Here is a 20,739-nt window from a genome sequence, read left to right as displayed (position 1 = left end):
TATTATTACTAGCCCGGCAACGCGCCACAGCCAGAGCCAACGCGTCTCTTTGTAATTCGAAGTTTACCAAGTTTCAATCAATATTATTCATGTTATTTTCAATGAATATTCGCATTAGTATTATTATCCTTCGGTCCCCCACTCGAAACATCACACTAAATCCCCGTGTCGAAGTAAACAATGCCATCTAACCTTGAGACAAATGTAGCCGATGGATATTCTACGAATTATCATAACAGAGCAATTCCATCAGCTGTTGACATCGTACCGGCGGTAAGTACGCAAAGAATGTCAGGAAAATTGTAGACTTGAACCAATTTTTATTTCATATAACATATTTAACGTAAAATAGAGTAGATGTCTTGTTGCAAATAGGTTATAATATTTTTTTATTCAACTTTGAATTTCACTTTATTATACTCAAATGGAAACAAACATTTTCTCACATTCAATGAAACGAATCATTTGGAAACAATTGGGTTTTTCCTCGCAATATTTACTCCCCATCTATGAGACTACGTAATTAAAAAATACATAATAACATCGATAAACCAATTTCACGAAAAAAAGCTACTCAAATAAATCAATATCTTGGCCATGAAACGATTTGACAATGAAACGACTAACAAATAAGTCAAATAAACAGTTTTATTCGCCTCAAATTCATAATTATTTCGATTGCATTGAATCTCCACACAGATGCAAGTTTTGAATGTGAATTCCATCGCGTGTTGAAAACCAACCCCTCCCGTTATGGCCGGCGGAAACACGCGCACACGCCACCAGCCAGTGCTGCCTGTGTTTGGATATATTGCAGCATCTGTATCAGCCGTCCGCCTCCACCACCTTCGCCGCCGTTGCCGTCGTGTACGAGGGGAACGTGGGTAAGTACCCTCACTCCAATGCCACCCATTCAGTCTGCACTCGCATGTCCACGAGGTAGCTCACCGGGCCTGGCGGCTTCCTCTTGCCTATTTCAACACTGGGTTAAAATCATCTCTTCCCCACTTCCACATTTGCCATTATCCACCAGTCCCTCCCCAATTGATACACAACCAAGTCCACCCATACACTGACAACACCTGGGTTCAGCCTTCTCCTCTTTCTCAGTTTGTCTCTCGACACCGAGCCACAACGGTTGTCATCAGCTGCTGATATAAACATTTCATTCATTGTTGAGGTGCTTCAGTCACTTAATGCATACAATAAGGAGTTGAGGTTAGGTTAACTGTGTTCGCGGGATTAATCTTCGAATTTTAAAAACCATCAACCCCGTCTCGATGATCCAAAGCTATTTATTTTAAATTAAATAAACCTATCGCGTGAATTATTTTAAATTTACAGGGTCATAAATTTCACAATGACCCTATCATCACTGGTTATCATTCGCTTCTGAAAAAAACTAACAATTCGAATTGTGTTGATTGTTGTGCCGGTTTAAACGTGCGTGGTGAGTGCTCTACTCGCGTGACAGTCAAAGCAGGTTAGGTCCTTCGGTCGGATCGCGCGGGTATTTCAAAAAAAGCTGTTGCAATGAATTGATTTGTTCGAGTGACGTGAATTGATGATACTTCATTGAATGAAGTACAGAGAGGTGCTAACGGCGACTCGATAATTGTCTCGAGTCAATAAGTGAAAATTGATCTTCGAATTGAGGGAGTGGAGGAGAGACGAGCCACAGCCATGTGGAAAGACAGCGGTCCCACTGTAAATATTTGTTATTCATTAATATCTTGTTTCAATATAGAATGCTCGTTGGGGATTAATTGGCGGATTATTAACGGGTAATATCTGTCATATATCAGTGGGTTGAATCAGTGTAATTGCGCAATGATAGCGGGTTGTTTCACTATTTGATAGGTAAAGTGATGAAAGAATGCGGTTTTACATGTTTGAAATGGTGGGGTTGTGGGGAGGGGGGAATATTAAAAATCAACAATCGATTAGTAATGACTCCTTGGATGATTGATGAGCTTTTACGGGTGGAAAATAGGTGGGGGGAGATGGGGGAGGGGGATGAGAATTAACGCACAAGGAGGCAATATAATTCTGAGTAACCAAATGACAATTATGCCCACAACCACAGTTATGTAATCCACGTGTACACAAATTTTCCCGTGGTACAGACGAAACGTCGAAATGTAATATAAAACCAATTTGATTGTGATTTCGTACTGTAATACATTTGGATGCCCATCGTGCCGCACTATGCGGATGCCGTGACCATTGCGGTTACGCGTTTGTCCACGCAATTTGGTTTCGCGTGGCTGGTTAATGCCAAACGTGTGCGATCGATCGGCTTTGAAATTTCACATTTGCTCATACCATTTGAAATTTTCCATTCCTCTCTGTATCCCTTGTGCGTTAACACTCGATTTGATTCGTTATCATCGTTAAAGAACTTTCTACTTTTAATTGATTCAGTATTTCAATGCTGGAGAGAATTGGGGAGTAAGGTTGTATTTTGGGTGGTTTTTGGGGAGATTGATAGTTTAAAAACTGAGAGAGACGGAAAAAAAGGTGAACTGACAAACAGAGGAATTCGCCCGGTCTGTTTTAGATGGATAATTCCACATACGTGCCGAATCACCTACAACCACCGTCCCTGGTAGTATTTTCACAGGCTGGGGGTCTCCCCGACGCCTTGAGAATGCAGCGACCCTTCAATCCACAAGTTAGTTTTAATGTTCTTCCCCGATTGATGAATCCTCCACCGCTGCTTTGCATGATAAGTTAGCTTATAGTAGAAATCAAGGTTTTGGTTCTGTTATGATGTATGAGAAAGCGCTCTCTTGTTATCAAGAAATTCTCATTTTGGGAGATGGAGCAGAATATTTCTCGAGACTTATTCGAAAATTTTTATTTTCTCTGTGTAAAGCTACAACATGTTTTTAATCACATGATATATGCCAAAATCAACTGACAATTTCTTGAAAAATAACACCTTTTGCTTTCTGTATCTATTAATTTTCATTCCTACAATAAAATAAGTGATTGAAAAAAAAATCGATAGCCAATCGTGCCTTGAAATTGACAATTTTTGCTTTCAATAACCGAGTTATTTGCCTTTTGTTGGTTGTTATCTATTAAAGACCCGTTTGCAGTGCAGTTGCATTACAATTGTAACAAAGTAATTCAATTCGAGAGAGAGAATGACCGAAAAGTAGAATGGAATTAAAAAAAATCTCATTTGCAGGCGTATTAATTACGAATAATGAAGCAAAATGATGATTAACACCACGCATAGAGCATGCACTCCTCCTCATCTCGTAATGTGAATACATATTCATGAATGTTGTATTTTTGTGCAAAAGGTGACGGATTCGAAAGATCTTCACGTACCGTTCAGCACAGCGGCGTCGCTCGGCTACGGTCTCCATCACATGCTTCATCTGCCACATCAATTTCTTCACCCCCTAGATCCACGTTTGCCATTTGGTGCATTCAGACCACTGGGTCCATCGGCATTTGCACCACCAAGCAAGTGTTTAAAAGTTGAAACTGGAAACGCAAGTGTATCATCGGGACTCGCTAGTATTAGTTCGTTGTCGGGAATGTCAAATATGTTTTCACCGTCATTACCATCGTCGGGTGGTGTGGCTGGTGGTCTATCAGCTCCTGGCCAAGATACAGCACCACAGAGTCCAGCTGGTTCAGCGAGTCGTTCGCCCCTTGGCAATGCACCCGGTTCAACTACAGCATCAAATCGCGGACCAAGTCCTGACGAAGAGGATCGCGATGCTAATGCAACGCCCGGATCCGAAAACACCGAGCGGTCAACGCCCGAGGAAGGACGACCCTACAGACGTAAGTAGAAAGACATTTCCAAAATACATTGTTTAATAGTCACAGATGCCGGTAATAACTCGACGGGGGTGGAAAAAGGCGAACATTTTTCAATGCTAAAAATCATTTTGGGAATTTTCTTTTTTTCAACACCTTAATTGCTGAACGATGGAAGCCATTCATTTATAGGATCATCTTTGCGGCGTTGCCATTCCTATTCGTTCTGACCATTCTTGCGGTTTTATCACCACACTTTTGCGACTCCTGCGACTAATTTTTTTTTTCACGTTCTTAGTCATATTTTCGGGGAAAAGTGTGGCTAATTTTGGTTTAATTGGTTTGCAGGTGGAAAGAATGTTTTCCACAGAGATATTAGTATTACCGCAGGGAAAAAAAGTCGGGAGAAATTACGTGACAGTTTACGTATAATCGTGGAATGAAAATTGGGAAAAAAAGTGGGGTAAAAGATGAATATTAACGTTTAATTCGAGAAATTTCTATTGGATTGGTTCTACCTCCCAAATTTCTCTAGAAAAAAGGTGTTGATAACATTTTTCACCTTCTGAGGATGTGAAAATATTGGAAAATTCAGTCAAGAGCTAACTCAAGTTAAATGCTTTTATCGTCTCGCCAGTGAGCAGTCCCTGCGTATCAAAAGACTTTCGTTTAGTTCCAAAGTTAGTTCTGCCCAATTTGGGGGATTAAAATTAGGAGAATAAAAGGAAAGTGGATTATCCATTTGCACTGGATTATAAGCAATACATTAGCGAGTTGGCAGTTGGCAGAACGGATCGTAGTTGTCGACGAGATGCGCACACACGTATACGGAGGGTTCGGTGATTGTTGGAAGGGGGTGGTGAAGGGTGAGGTTGGGGGGAAGGCGGTAGTTTGGATAACGTTTTGAAATGGGGTGACTGAGGGTGGGCCGGTTGAGAGGGTTTTGTGGTGGTTGGGTGTACAGAACGATATACTCACCAATATTTCAAGCTCCGCGGTGAAACGGACGTAATATGATGTCGAAATGAAACGTGTCGAGCGAAACCAGTCGATACGTATACCCGCAGCGATGAACGAGAGAGGTGCAGTTGGACAGGAGTCGCGTGGGTTTTGAATACAACGTTGGGCCATTTTAGTTCCACAGTTTACGCAGTGATTGCATACGTATAAACGTGTATATGTATGGGTTATGTGTGTATCCATGGAAGCGCTGATATTTGTCAGAGAATTGATAACGCGAATAAACCCCACTTTTGTTCTCTTCCACTTTCATTCGCTTTCTATTTTTCCTCTAATTCAACAAATCAGACAAAACATCCGGAAATTATTGCCTCCAATCCAGGGGTATTTTATTCATTTCGATTACTCAATCTGATATCTGTATTTATGCACATGTAATTCTACTCACGATAGACATTGAACTCATTATTAAAATAAACCTCAGAATGCATGGTCATGTCAACGTCTGTATCTAACCGTTGCAACGTTGATTAACCAAATGTCATGGCTGTCAGGGATTTTCGCATCCCTTGCAGCAGTCCGGATGATTCAAATTGTATTACCACTATATCCAACAATCATTCTGGAATTATATCACTGCGGTGAGTCCAAAATTTCCACTGAGCCACATATCCACTGAATCATGAATTTTCGTATCAAGTTTTCTCTGCCGGACAACTTTCTTTGTCCGATCAATTTAGAACTTTGCCCTGTAAAATGTTAAATGATTCATCGCGGGGTGTTTGCCGGGAATGAACGTATCATCGCAACCAGACCAACTGACTTCCGGTTTTTTTTTCTTCAATGCCGATGCGACGGCTATTTTTGCAAACAATGGACAGCAGAAGTGACATGTCAAACGATAATTACCCCCTGAAGAAAAAACATTTTCAACAATTTTTTAATTGCCTCCTGCAACGCTCTGTGCTCGTTATGTAGCGTCACCTTTACCGCGTCAAAGCGAAAAAGAATTCTCCTTTTTTTTTTGACTGTCGACGGGGAGTGAAGACGAGTCGGCAAAAAAAAAAGAGGAAACGGCCACTTTCAGGGGGTCACAAACTCGACGTGCGCCTCAACGGGCGGACGGGAGAGGAGGAATGACCAATTTGATTATCAAATAATTTCGTATAACGTAATGGCAAATCGAGGACAGCCCTGCGCCAACGTATATCGCCCTAAGAATATAAATGAGGCTAAGTGCTTTTCTACTGCATGACAGAATACCACGTTTCAGAATATACACGCGTACGTGCGTCCAGCCACCGTCAATTTCCCTCCCTGGTCATCTCTAACCTCTTCCCCCTTCTTCTTCCCCACTTTTCGCCCCCCGAAGTGACATCCACAATATTGATCTCCAATTTCTGAAATCGATGGTCATTCATCATTAACGCCCATCGCCAATCTATCCTATCGGTGAATTTGAAAAATACATATTTACATCAATTTGGGTTGTAGTTGTACAGATTTGGCTCTACATCCCCTTCTCTGGAGGGTGTCGTTTGCCTTTTTTTTCCCCCCCTAAATCCAGTATTTCATATATTTTTTTCTCCTGATGTTTCTCGCTCTGTCGGTGAAATGTAATATGAGACTCATTATGACGATGAAACGTTAACGAGCTGACGTTCGAATTACCAGCATCACAAACGGAAATTATTGAATTACACGTGTGTGTTCACATTAATATGTCCTTTTTTTTTTTCATTTCATTCCGGTGAATTCATATCCACATTATATTCCACAAACGATCTCCGTTTCAATATTTACTCGTTCAATCCTCAAATATTGATAGTAGGGTTTATATTTAAAGCTATTCCTATGGAAAATCCAGTTGTACGCTTGAATTTTCCGCGCAAGGTGAAAAACAAGTTTGCGTCGGGTACACCTCCTATTCGTTTCTCGTGACTCTGAGGACTTTTGAGTAGCAACTGAGGGCGGAGCAGCGCTGGCGCGTTGCATGTACGAACATCGTCTTGAAAGTACATTTCAACCCCTTCTCATCCTCCCTCTTCCCTACCATTCCGCAATTTCACCCCCTGTTCCCCTCGCTGCCAAAACAAAAAATTGGTTACAGTATCCACCTGCTGCAGACTTGCGCAAGTTGTCTGACCATTTTCCCCACAGCACCCAAGATCGTTCACTCTGTCGTTACCCTCTCAGCCCTCTCCCACTACCACTGACTTATACACATATTTATCCAGAGGCTGGCACTCGCGAGAAACTCACCAGCTAGAAATAGTAAGCTCCGCCTCCTAGAAATCCTTCCCACACATTTTCCTCCTCATCTCTTTCCACTTGTGCCAAATGTATACGATTTTATCCTCCTCTCTGTGTTCCAACAGTCATAATAGCACCAAGTGAGTACCTTGAGGGGGGGCCTAGGGCGTGGTAAGAGGGAGGAGTTGCCACCTCACCATCTCCAGAGAGTCATTTTCCATGTAAGCCAGAATGTTGGTTTTATTATACGACTGTTGTACAGACACTTTAGCCAACTTCAACCCCACAACTTGATGGCTCTTTTTTTCCTTCTTGTTTCACTCTCTCTTTCTATTTCTCTTTTAATTGGGCCCATGACAGTACAGAGAATACCTCATACCTGACATTGTTAGGTAGACAATGTTACCCACAAGCCTTGTCGGGACATGTCCAATGGTTGTTCAACCTCTTCGTGGATGTGAAGCAACATTATTTTCCAGGGGAATACGTACACATATGTGTCAACGCGTGGTACGTTTTATAGTAAACGACGGGGTTACGCTTGACTCGTGACAGAAATTACTAAATGGTCATACGAAATGGGGTGGGGGTGGGGGGGGGGAGAATAGGGAGAGGGTGTGTGTGGAGAAACGTTGGTGGATGGGAGAATGTGTTCCAGAGGTTTGTCACTGGATTGGGGTGGGAGAGATTCGATGAGAGGTAGATTGAAGTGCAGAGGTGTGGAACGTAGAGAGCATGAGAGAAATTTCTCATCCTCTCCTACATCCCAGCATTTTGGTACTGGGCCTCGTGCGCATATTAATCTCTTCAAACCGCACATCAGCCTACATCGCCTCGAATCCTCTCGTTCGGTGGGCTACGCATACTTGTCTCACTCTAGCACGGTAACAGGGTAGAGTGAGTACAACTGGGTAACCACCTACATAACGCCTGTGGCAAATTGGCAAATCTGCCTGTGGCTCCAAAACCAACCTCTTCCTCTCTCTTACACACCGTTGGGGGAGGGGGAGGGGGATTGTTCTCATCCCCCTGCGAGCCACATTGGTGCATTCTCCTCGCCCTCGATGTTTCGGACGTATGCTTCGAGAATCGTTCACGATTGTCAACGCAATACGTGACTGGTACTACTTGGCTGATGCTCCTGTCGCATCCGGTCACCTTTACATTCACCTTTGACGTATTGAATTTTCTTCTGTCATTTCTTGATTGGCTTTTCGAGGGAGTGAATATTAAGGCTCTTCTGGATTCACGACTGGGAAAAATGGATAGAAGGATTGATCGTCAATTTAGATTCATCTAATTCTATGTATGTAATTGGCGTTCTGTTCATCCTTGAAGTCTTCCGCCATCTGCTGTTTATTTGATTTTTCTCCGAGTGTTGAATCACTCGTTGAATATTTTTTTTTTCATTTTCCAATTGATATGTGTAGTAACAGGTGTTGGAATGCTCGTGCAGGAGAGATGTTGAAAAGAGGAAACCAGACAGAAATCACAGATGCGGTTTTGCGGTAAACATTTCTAACCACCGAACACTAAAGTTCGAATTGAACTGTCACCATCAGTGCAAGCCACCAATGCTGGAGAGTGTGACCGCTTCGATGTATGCGCAAATCCAGCGAACGTTAAATGCGTTTTCGTTCGTAATAACTGTGGTCAACAGTGCAGGAAATTCTCTAAATGCTTGACGTGAGGACATTCGTGGACATTTGTGATCATTTACCGGTTGGAAAGTGGGATGTTAAGAGTAGTAGGTGAATGGATGGGATTTAACGCTTCGAGCCCTTGTGCGGGACACTGACGGTTCTCTTTTTGATAGTAAATCAGTGGAGAGAAACGTTGGGGATTTTGGTACGTCGTATTAGACTGATTTATATCTTGTAGTTGCTTTACTATGGAAATTGCTCAATTTTTTATCCTTGGAACGACTGCTTGGAATAGTCAGGTCTGTCTTTTTTTTTTTTATTATTCAGAGGCGAGGGGATAACATTATGGTGTCATTGTCATAAAACCATAACAGGCTGGGTATTATCAGCGGCTCAAGCCTGCGGAATTGGTCAGATGTGTTTCGACGGGCACTTCGGGTCTTCTTCTCCCCCTACTTCTAGCTATCGTCACTGTATTTCCGCTCTGGGGTGACAGACCGTAAGGCCTCGGAAGTAGACATCTGAGCGTGGGATTTGGCACAACTACTGATATTCCAATTTTCTAAATGGACAATTGTTCAGAGAAAAAACAAAATGACAAAGAAATTACGGAAAAAGACGACACACATCCAAGTCGATTTTTCTGGACACTTGGGTACAATGGTGAGGGCCCCGTTAAATGTCACGGGTGATAGGGACGACAAAATCCTCTTTCATAATCTCGAATGAAACAGCTTCTTCATCCCGGATGTCGTTACAAACCCATAGGCTATTTACAAAAGATTTGGAAGACACTCGGAGACCTTTTCCCCTTTGGAAAGTCAGAGGCTCAAGTCACTCTTTAAGAGTAAGACATCTTCAACCTTTAGCCCTTTTGGAGCGTGCGCCACTTTGGAGATATTTACGAGATAGAAACTTTGCAGCGCAGTTGTACGGCTTCTGAGTGTTGAGTGAAAAATGGCCCTGTCGACAATTAACTGGAATCATCGCGGGCTTTAGACATTCACTTTGTCACTGTCTTTGAGATTTTCCGAGGGATTTGAAACAACCGTTTCACTAATTTTCCAATTTCTATTTCTATTTTTTTTTCTCACAGTGAAATTTCATGAACAGTGATTAGTACTTTACGTGTTTATTTGAAACGACTTTTTTCGAGTTCAACAGATTCTCTTTGATACACAGCACGTAATCCCGCTGAGGTAATTCAATCAACCAATTAGGAGGATTTTTAATCTTGTCTCTTGGTTGACACTCTTCGTACGTTTTACCTCTCGGATCTGTTGGAAACCTCTGGTCACGACTCACCGGAAAAATAAATTCATCTACACGCCCAGTTGAATTAAATCGTTGATTACAAATTTTCCCCCGTTATTTTTTTTTTTCATTCAACTGGTTTCTGCAGTTTTCTCAGTATTTTTTTTTTTCACCAGTGCTAACTCAACCGAATCGATAAATTACCAGTGCCCGGTCCTCCGTCAGTGTCACGACGCCTTTGTGCCTTCTCCAACGAATTATTCCTACATGTGTTTGTTTCAATGCGATTGTATATATATGTGTGTGGCGTTTCCACGGTTGCAGTGGATTTTTCAAACGAATTTAGATCCCTCTTCACTCGAATGGCCTCACGTTCGATTTAACTCCTGATCTTTTCAACATTCACACTCGTAAAATTCGTGTGAAGAAAGAGAGGGAGATGTTGTTTTTTTTTCTACGTATTTTGTTTACACTCATAGTATCCCACGCATTCCCCACCTTTTCTTGCTCGAGGTACGAGTAAAAAGAAGCCTCTTTTATATTACACATCCTCTCTTCCGTCGGGTTCACTCGGTTTTCTTTCACTTTTTGTTTTTCTCACATTTGACAATTATTCGGTAATTTATCAACGAGTTCGCACACAATGGAGCAGTAGAGAGGGATTGGAATCCCCACCTACATAAGCGGTGTTCTTTACGAATGTATTTAGCGGGAGGGGCCTTCACCCCAATTGAAAATATCAAAAAAATTTCCACTTCAGATGCCGAAAAATTGGGCAAACTTTATTCAAGAATTTCGCGAGAAGAAAAACCCTTCGATATTTCCAAAAATCACTGTCAACCGATCGTTTCGAAATCCCCAGATCACCCGGTAGTGTTCGCAAACCTTCGAATACAACTCTACACTGGTAGCCAATGGTGGAAAGAATAACCGAACGAAATACAAAAACAAAAGTATCTCATTGTGTGTTAATACGTTTGGCGTTGGCTCTCCCTTCCTCCTCACCCCCCCTTTCACCATCTTCAGAGCGCTCTCGTCTTTCTGCTCCTGCACTTTGCACACGTGCGTGTGCACAAACTCTCCTCATCCAGACGTGAATTCTCTCCCCTAAATTCGTTTATTTTTCGCTCTCCTTTGCCACCGCAAAATGCCGAGGCAAATCGCTGAAGGCTTAAAGAATAAATAATAAAAAAAAAAATGAACAGCTGTAGGCGAAAAATAAATGACGATGAAAATTTTCGCGTCAATTTTCACCAGCTTAGGGGCGCACCTTGAACGTAACACGTTGAAAGTAGTATAGGTACGTAGCCGATACGCATAAGCCCACATATTGGATCATATCGTATCTTCTCACACCCCATGAATAATGCATCTCGAAAATTCTCCACCTCCGTATCAACGTGCAGACCGTATACCCTTCCTCAACCTACCGAATATTTTTCATCTCTCTCATCTGCTTCTGGTTTATCCCTTTTACCTCATTCGGAAACCGCAGCTTTTTCTGTCCTCCTCCTCCTACCGTGTAATAAACGGTTTCTCGCGCCGCGCCTACAGATTTCTTCCTTTTTTTTTATTCCTTTAACTCTCACCTCACCCCCTCCCCCCTTTTTCTCACATCCCATCTGAGATTCACCTCGCGCCCTCGAGTTCGTTCGGCCCGTTTCGAGATCCTCTTAGGAATTAAATGAAGGTGATTACACAAAAATATTGAATTTATCGTGGCTAAATTAATCCCATCGTTAATCATAATTGAATTAGTATGTAGTGATGTGTCATGTAAGACCGGTGGACATGACACAGCGATGGACGGGATAGGTCATTCTCACGACGAAGGGAGAAAATACATGGAAAAAGGACAATGAAGGGATGCGGAATGGGGAGAGTGGTGGAGGGGTGAAAAGCGGTTGCTTAAATTAATTACAAGGAAAAGATCCGACCCCCCAGTAGTCGACTCTGGAGGACCAGAGAGATACTTCACCGGTGGAGATCGGTGGAAGGCCAGGGGGGGGGAGGAGTGCCTTTCTGAGGCACTTCACCCTCTGTGGCGCTGCTGGTAAAGTATTCAGGACGGGGGTGGCTCGTTAGGAGCAAAGAAGTCGAGTGGAAGGAGGTTTCAGGAGAGTAAAAAAGGAGGGAAAAAAAAATCCTCGGCTGGAGAAAAATTCCAAGGTGTATGTCTACAGAAGATTTAAGTAGTCTGGCTTGAGTGTTCGATCTGGAAAATGGTTTTCACCCCCTTATCCTCAGCCCTTGTCTCTCACCCAAACATATTTCAACCCCTATGTATAAGATGCGGGAAAATAAGCTTATGGCGCCTATTGGTGGAAGGAAAGAGATGTTTGTCCTCTGTAATACCGGTTGTAATCCTCCGCATAAGCGACATAAGTCCCGATGACTGGTTTCGGGTATATCACAGCTATAACTCCAACTTCCACCCTCCGCCCCCTTTTACGTTCGATTTACAGTACTAGGATATCTCTAGCAAGCTCCAACATCCTCAAAAACTCCAGGGCCTGAAGCACTTCTCCCTTCCGCCAACAAAGTCCAAGAGTTCAGGGTATCTTGGTCTTTTCACCACTGAACATCCCAGTAACGTAAATGTATTGCTTTAATTATATCGAAATACTTGAAAATGTTGACCGGAATTATCGTGTGTTAAATTTTCTCACGCTCCTGGGCTCTGTTGAGACAATGAGGACATTCATTCAACGTCGTGTGGTACATTCTATGGCCCCCTGTTTAAGACTTAATCGTTTGCCAATGGAATGTCCAATCGTTGAGTTTATTTGAGATATTCACGTTAAACTCTCTCTTTTTATCTGCCCTCTTGTCTTCAACTAAAGAGTATCTGCATTATTCTCCGTTCCCGTCGTCCATAATTCCGGATTTTTTTTTTATTTCAACGAAAAGAGGCAATTCGCTGTACTTGTGTAAGCAAAACTCATTGGTATGAGAGAAAATCGAAGCACTCGATACTGGATGAGAGGACCCGGACGCGAAACCACACTTGTTCAAGGGTACTTTGGTGATGCATAACAATATAGGTGATCTATAGTTATACAAAGATGGGAGAGTGAGGAGAACGGTATAGCCTGTTACCCTGGTCTGTATGAAATATCAACCACCAGTGAAACTCGAACGGCCTGAGAAAAATCGACTCGATCGATCATCACTGCACTCTCAATTTGGGGGATCACGTGATGTGCATTATGTCATAAAAAATTGATTCTACACAGGCAGGAATTTATTCATTTTTTTTTTCAAATTATTGCTTATCAAATTCCGATGATTGAACCTTTATTGGCGTAGTTGGAATTCTTTGTGGATTTTTTCATTAAAAATAATACTAAAGCAAAATTTGAGGCTCTTAGCATTGGATTCGTGATCATTTGGGTATTAACCGCAGTCTGATATTCATACACGACTCAACGACTTCGTCAAATGACAGATCCAAACGCGTTTTATGTTCGTTTGTCGAAAAATTGCATTGTATTTTCATAAAAGTCGTTAGAATGATCATTTTTCCCACTACCCATTCAATCTGTTCTTCTTAACATGCAATCGCCGTAAGTGGTTATATTTCCACCGATTCGGTATCATGTTCAACTTCCCAAGAAGATATTGAATGACAGTATCTCACGGCATGTACCAAGCCATATAACTCGTCTGCAATTCAACCCACTGAAGTCCAAGCAAAGTGTCTGAATTTTCTCATCCAATGGTTTTCTCACCACTACTCGACCAATCACCTGCATGACGGAGAAATATCATCTGCATCATGAACATATCCTAAAGATAAAAACTCACAAGCTCCATTTACAGAGTTATGAAACAGTGTAGCCCAGGGGTGTTGTGATGGCATGTGAGACTCACCAAAAACAACCAAGCAAGGACTAGCAGTCGAAAAGGAACCCGTACCACAAGGCTTGTGTCCAGACTCCAGGCAACGACAAAGTAGTATGAATAATTCAGGGTATCTCGATACGGTCAACTTGACCGAGAGAAGTCCTCTCCTCTCCCCCACATTTTTCGCCAATGCAACGAGAGCGACGGATTCACGTTCTACTCTCAATCGTCCAGAAACCTCTTCTGGAAATGTTATTTTTATTTATTTTCATTCGTAACTCGTGGCCTGTTTCTTCAGCAACTGCACTCAAGTATTTCTTCCTCTTTTATGCCTTTTATTTCCATACATGTACTCCTTGTCGGAGCGTGTCGCGCCCGTGAGATTAAGATCGCAAGGATTGACTGTCAGCTGCCAGTCTACACCCTTCTCTCTTCTTTACTCCAGTCTTCTCTACTCCACTCAATATGCACTTCTTCCTTCCTCACTGGGACTTTCCATGTGCACTCCATCTACGGATAAGATGTATCTTTCTGAATCAAGAGGCAAAAATTCTGGCTGTGAGTACACCAACGCGTGCTACCGAGCTTGATGCTCATGGAGATCACAGGTGGCCTCATTTTCATCTCCACTGGCTCGTTCTTTTTTTTTTTTTTTTCGTCAATCCCTTTTCTGAATTAATTACGATGTCTCATTTCTCAAGTGCACTTTTTCACGTCATTCCGAGATACTCCCAACGATTTCTCAGGCTCGTGCGCGGTGGCTGGCCTCGGGGATTAGTTTCATTTGTATCAAAAGTCCTACCAGTGTGTTAAAATGTATGGGGAACAACTTTTCTATGGATTCCAAAGGTTTATCCCACCAATGGATTCTCGAAGCAGACACCCGGTATGCCTACCTCAGTTGCCTCTATCTTTTGGCTCTGCCTCTCTCCTTCCATGCGCATCTTTTGAGGTTCTCCTCGCCGCCTAATTGTATCGGGTGTCTTAATCAGCGTGTAAGCTACCGAGTCAAAGGCTGTGCCGAGTCAGTTCTTCTTGTTAAAAAAAAAAAAAATGTACGGCCGCTCTTTTTTTCACCTTACCTTAGATCCTTTACCATTTTTTTTTACTCCATCTTCTTTCCGTCCCGGTGCTCTGCATCTCAAAGACGCAATTTAAAGAGAGTATGTTAAGCCCGTCAAGCATTACCAATTTTATCTACCTTGTAGAGAGTATTGGCGCTAACGATGTAACCTGTAAAGAGGTAATTATTCAATCAGCTTTTTCAATAGGGAGCGGAATATGGAAGGTTTTACATAGACAAAATTATTTTAATGATTTTAGTAGGTGAAGTTAGACAACCGATTGATAATTCATATTTTTTTTACGAATACATAATAAGTTTAGTGAACTCTGTAATGAGAGTAAACTCCGTGAACGAGTGAAGAGGTCTCGCAATGTTTAATTTGATAGTTTAAAAAAATGTAAATCAATTATTCTGATGCAGCTGTTTTGATTCGAAGGAATTTTGTTTTATGTATTTTGTCAAATGCAATCAGCATCTTTTGAAGTAGGCAATTTTTTCATCTCAATCGCATCATCTTTTCATCTATGGTTACATATTAAAAACATAGAATAACATATCAGGGTCAGCCCTATAACATTCAACGATTATCGATTACGAGATAAAAGGTCACCCTGTGCTTCAAAGGCACATGAAATTACAGAGGGGGAGTGTGCCACGTGTCGGGTTGTACGCACTGCAGTGAAAAGCAATAAACTTCACTTTTCGACCTTGGTACATCAATTAAATATCAATGAGTCTAAAGTGCATGTTAATGGACTACCCAGTATTCATCCCAACATTTTAAATTCTATTATTTCATTAATTCTTATTGATAAAAGTAACATGGAGAAAGTGAAAAATCGATGATTTTGCTGGGTGAAGAGATGACAAAAATATTTGCTTCGTCGATCTTGGTAATTGAGTGATAATGACGATGACTGATGTTTGTTATGTGGGTGATTCTAGTGGGGCCTATGTTCGGGGGGCGATGCGGCGCAGAGGCGCTGGGTCTGGGCCTTGGGCTGTCGTTGGGCCCGGCCTACAGGTTCGCTCTGCCCCCGGGACTTGCTGCCAAGAGCACCCGCTGCCTTGTTTTCGACCAAGGTAGGGCAACACCAGCCATCTTCATTATCGCTGTATTGTTAACACCAATATTTCTTCCATTCATTCTGTTGCACAATACCTCACGTAACACGCATGCTCACCTCATACACGGAATTTAAATTTTCGTAGAATTATATTTGTTGAATATACGGAGAGACATAATCAGTTAAAATTACACGACTTGAAGTTCACGCAAGGATTAGTGAATCAATAGGGAAAATTAAAGTGACGGTATCGTAATTTTGCAAAAGACTTTCGGAAAAAAAAACTCCGCAACATTGCGCAGGGTGAAAACTTTATCAAAAACATATCGCGCTATCGCGAAACAGATAGTTTATTTGATATTTTCGTTCAATATTTTTTTTGCAATCGATCCATATTTTTCTTCTTCATGTGTGCAACATTATATTCATCACAAACGGTTGTAGTAACTATCGTGTAGATCTGACTGCAGTCGTTATGTGGGTAACGATCGATTTGAGCTGTAGCATTTGATGGGGTTTCAGTAGCGTTTAATTAACACGAAAACGTACGATAACAATGTGAGAATTGCATAGGCCTATGCTGTGCTGAAGTATGGCTGGCGAGAAGTAGAATCGATTAAAAAGTCCAACTAAATTTGAGGAAACTTTATATAGGTTATTGGTACGTCAGAAATTTAGCAACAAAATCATTTCCATAAACGTGGAACGTCCTTACACATTAGTGAATACAATCATTTTTTCTATTTTATCCTAATGAAGTGGTTAATTTTGATGAACAAAAATCAAACCACCAGAACAATTTAACATTTTTTTAGATAGAAAATATTTTTATCTAGAAATGTAATAAATTATCTATAACAAAAAATTGCACGTTCTGTCGATAAAACTTTCTATTTTTCACTTTTTCGTAGAAATTTCATCCGCATGAATTTTTCACCTCATTTTTCTTCACGTTGCAAAGCTCTCCCCCCCCCCTCTCCCCTGGCCTAACCAACTCCTTTTTCCCTCCTCCTATCAAATATATAGCGCTAACATCACGTGGATGCACGCTCCACAATTAGTGTCATCACGCGGTAGCACCATCGGCCTCATACACAACAAAAACAATTGTACGGATTTATTCCGACAGGCGATGCTCCCATGTGCCTCGTTAACGAGTCGTCATACTTTGCGTCTATGGATATGCATTCGTCCGCACCCGTCGTAATCAGATATCATTGCGAGTGTGTCTCCTAATGACTAAACTATTCTCATGTCCCTCATAACTCGGCTCCTTCCATCCTCCATGTATACCGCCATAGTTATCTATTTTTATATATTGAAAACTGAGCTCCATTTGTTACGAGAAAAATGAAATTTGATTTTGGCTCACTTGAGTGGGCCGTTATATTTTTGTTATCCAGTTTTTTTTTTTGTTGTACCTCGTACTCGTCAAATCGCGTGCCGGCAATATCCGGGAATACTTTCATCGCTTTTCAAAATGCCGTTCATCAGTATTCACTTCCGTATGACGGATTTGGGTGTTTATATTTTTTTTCTCTCTCACTCCCGGGTGACTGGTGAAATCGGTGATATTGCATTTTTGTTATTCTTTAGGATTTAAACGTTTGTCGTACACTAGTATTAATAATAATGAAATTGAAAATCGTTTCTATCGGCAGTGATTCAGCATCAGCTCTGTAATTCATCAAAAGAATAACAAATTTTTTCGAGTTATTTGTGCACTCGAAATCTCCAATATGAATATTCCCATTTTTGTTCTTTATACATGATGAAATTATCGGGGAGTTTCGAATCAATTTGCGTCGACGCTTTTGCCAGTGATATGTCAGTCACATATTGAACTTGATTTTTTTTTTTAACAGGTATAAATCGTATGTAAAACCATTTTTCCCAGTCATTTGAATCAATTGAGAGAGAAAAAGATATTAAATTTCGTATACAACAAAATCACATTCACTGAGTTGAATAATCCCACCAATATTCCAACAAACTCTTCACTTTTACTACCAAATTAATGTCTGAGTCGTGATAAAATTATGGGAACCGTAATTTTACGGTTACTTTATAGTGGCATGGTCATAAATACGTTTTGTACCTTCTATACAAGCCATGAAGGAGCATTCAAAAATTTTAACACTGACATAAGAAAGAAGGAGTTGTGAAATATTTCGGTATTGAATTTTTTGAGGACGGGGTATTTAAATTACCAAAAGTAGACGTAGAAGGTTTGCGGGACGGGGTGTTTGAGGGGGAGGAGAGGGGAGACAAGTTTGCAAAGTTTTTCAGACGATATCCGGTTAGGGGCAAGAGGATTTTGGCCTTTTCCCGTGGTAATAACGAACGAGTCTAGAGGGTTCTTGGGAATTCTCGATATTTTAATAAAGAATATTACATGACGTCGGCTCACTTACTTAGTCACACCCAGTGATTACGATAAATTAACAGCTTTTTCACTTCATAGCCATGACACTCTCACCCAGCGACCGCTTCAAGATTATCCGATCTTCCAGCGAAAATGTTTTTCGGATTTTTCCGTACAAACTGACGATTTAATAATCGACGTTGTTGACCACTGTCTCCAGCTATTTTTGCAAAAATTCCAGCATTTCGAGCCCTTCGATTAAACCCCTTTCACAATGTGAAATAGCTTGCGTTACGGATTTTTTTCCACTAGAGCGAGCAAAAGAATTGAAATTATTAAATTGTTCACGACGCAATGATGTGAAAATTTTTCTCCATGGATGAATCATCCTCCTGTACTCATATACCAGTAGGGTTTTGTCGTTAAAAATCCTTCGAACGTATTTTGAAACGGTAATAACGGTGTGTTTGATTACAAGCCGCAAGGAGAGCAATACACCTTAATAATTCACACACACTAATTATAGAATGTTACCATGGTGAGGTATTATCATTACTAGGAAAGACAATAACATCCCCCCCGCGGGTCAAAACTGGTCAGCGTTGATGGGCATTAAAAAGCCTAACAGTGACCATTAAAATTTCTTTGTACAAGGCAAAAGTGAGGGAACGGTGAGAGTTGCGAGCGTCAAATATTTAACAGTCATTTTAATCTTTTCATTTTTTATATACCCAAGCGAAAAAGGAGTGAAAAATCTTCAGTCACGAGTTTCTTGTCCCATTCCGCATCATCCGTAGAATATTTAATTACTTTTTCCACTGGTCATAAATGTTAATTGCAGATGAAGTGGTAATAAGGGTAAGATCCAGATCGTACTTGGTACTGTCTACAGTTTTAAAGTGAGATAGGAGAGGATGGATGAAGGGGAGGGAGTTGAATTTTGTGTGCCTTAATTCACGAATCCCCTTAATTTCTTACGGCACTCGACGAACGACCGGGACTCGTTATCCGCACCAGAAAATCCTCCTCTTGTTATTTAATACAAACGGCAAATGCTACCGGTGAAAAAGAAAAGGACATCCCCTCTTCCTCACGGGAGGTGGGGGTGGGGAGTAAGAGTGAAATAAAAAAAAAAGGACAATCTGTGCCTGGACGTCGTCACACGATCGGTGCGAACGCCGAAACTTGACAGAAGACTTTTGGAGGAAAATAGAATTCTCGACGGCCAAAGGAAAAGATAGCCGGGAGTTTCTATCAACTAAAGAGACGAAAGAACGGAATTTAATTAAGTGAAATTACTGTCACAGGATGCGAGAAGGTGCCTTGGTTTGCTCATGGTGGATATACTGAAAATTAGGGACAGGGGGTAGGTGGTGGTTGAGAGGAGGTTACACTGCCAGGATCTTGGCAGGCTTAAAAAGACAGGGAGGAGTGAGAAAAAGGAGACAAGCTTTTGGGTAACGGTAATGATCTCATTCCTTGATAAAACAAAGTAATAGAAAGTAAACGAATTCGGTGAAGAGAGGGGGAGCACTCTCATCCCTTTGGCAGTAAACGACTTCACAGAAAATTCACGATAAACTTTTGCCGCCCGGGGGCAACAGTTCAGGAAAGAACTGACGAAATGATTTTGGAATATGACAAGGACTTTCTCAGTTTTCATTATTATGACATGCTCTTACTGCACAAGGAATACATAATCCATTACATATTTTTTCACAAATTATTTGGACCAAATCACAGGTCAAAATCCCCAACATCGACTTCACTATCCAATTTGGAGTGGATTTGCTCAATTAAAAATTAAAAAAAAACGATCAAGGACGAGACTCTCATGGGACATGAAAATGATGTTATTTGAGATGATACAAATCGCTGCTGAGGCTATAACTCAACCAATTTGTCGACGCTATGCTACGAAAATCTGTGCATGTGAGGATAGTGTTAACCCCTGCGGGCGAAACGTTTAAAGGGAGAGACAAACCCGCAGAGGACAGTGTCACTGTGTGGGTGTTAGTGTGAGCATACAGACTGTCGCCAATGCCGACAATCCACCTAAAGCCCTAGCACACGATAAGCGAGCCGATAAGCGCTTTCTCTCACCTTCAGCATTCATCCCCCCCGTCCCACTTCACCCCTCATTTCTCCCACTGGGATATTTGTACGCGTGTGATCGCTCTAAATTTTCAACGATTTTCTTTAAAATCACCGGACCGAGAGCTCCCTTTACCACCCTCCCCCCCCCCCTTCCCCGAGACCCTTGCCGAAAATAAAAAAATAAAAGAGCAACAGCAACCCCTCGTTGGATACAGACGGGGCAGAAGCGGTCTGATAGCGTTGACGAATAGGCATAGGCATTGGAGGAAACATCGTATGTGGGTATCTCGGGTGGTTTAGAGATTTTCACTCGGTGATAAAGTTTAAATCCGTATGGTGAAACGCCAAATGTTGTCGGCGACGATTGGACGATTTCAGGATTTTCACAGCCTGATTTAGATTCTC

The 20,739-nt window shown here is 41.5% G+C and overlaps 1 protein-coding gene across 7 annotated transcripts in view; it reads left to right on the top strand.

Annotated features, from left to right (window-relative positions):
* Nucleotides 1-7: 7 nt before the first annotated feature.
* The window catches only part of LOC135164646 (E3 ubiquitin-protein ligase Rnf220-like), a 68,354-nt gene continuing 47,622 nt past the window's right edge, over nt 8-20,739 (top strand). The window contains exons 1-5 of one of the 7 annotated variants that reach the window (XM_064125201.1): nt 8-273; nt 700-884; nt 2,561-2,674; nt 3,315-3,807; nt 15,751-15,888. In XM_064125201.1, the coding sequence (XP_063981271.1) occupies nt 2,561-2,674; nt 3,315-3,807; nt 15,751-15,888 (745 nt within the window). In that variant the 5' untranslated portion in view covers nt 8-273; nt 700-884. Of the gene's footprint in view, nt 274-666; nt 1,708-2,560; nt 2,675-3,314; nt 3,808-15,750; nt 15,889-20,739 lie in introns of those variants that run through there. The other 6 variants (XM_064125199.1, XM_064125204.1, XM_064125202.1 and 3 more) reach the window with 6 other exon arrangements.

Source organism: Diachasmimorpha longicaudata, chromosome 7 (assembly GCF_034640455.1).
Source record: "Diachasmimorpha longicaudata isolate KC_UGA_2023 chromosome 7, iyDiaLong2, whole genome shotgun sequence".
Lineage (NCBI taxonomy): Eukaryota > Metazoa > Arthropoda > Insecta > Hymenoptera > Braconidae > Diachasmimorpha > Diachasmimorpha longicaudata.
The sequence above is the reverse complement of the archived record's forward strand: the minus strand, read 5'-3'. Positions and strand labels throughout refer to the sequence as shown.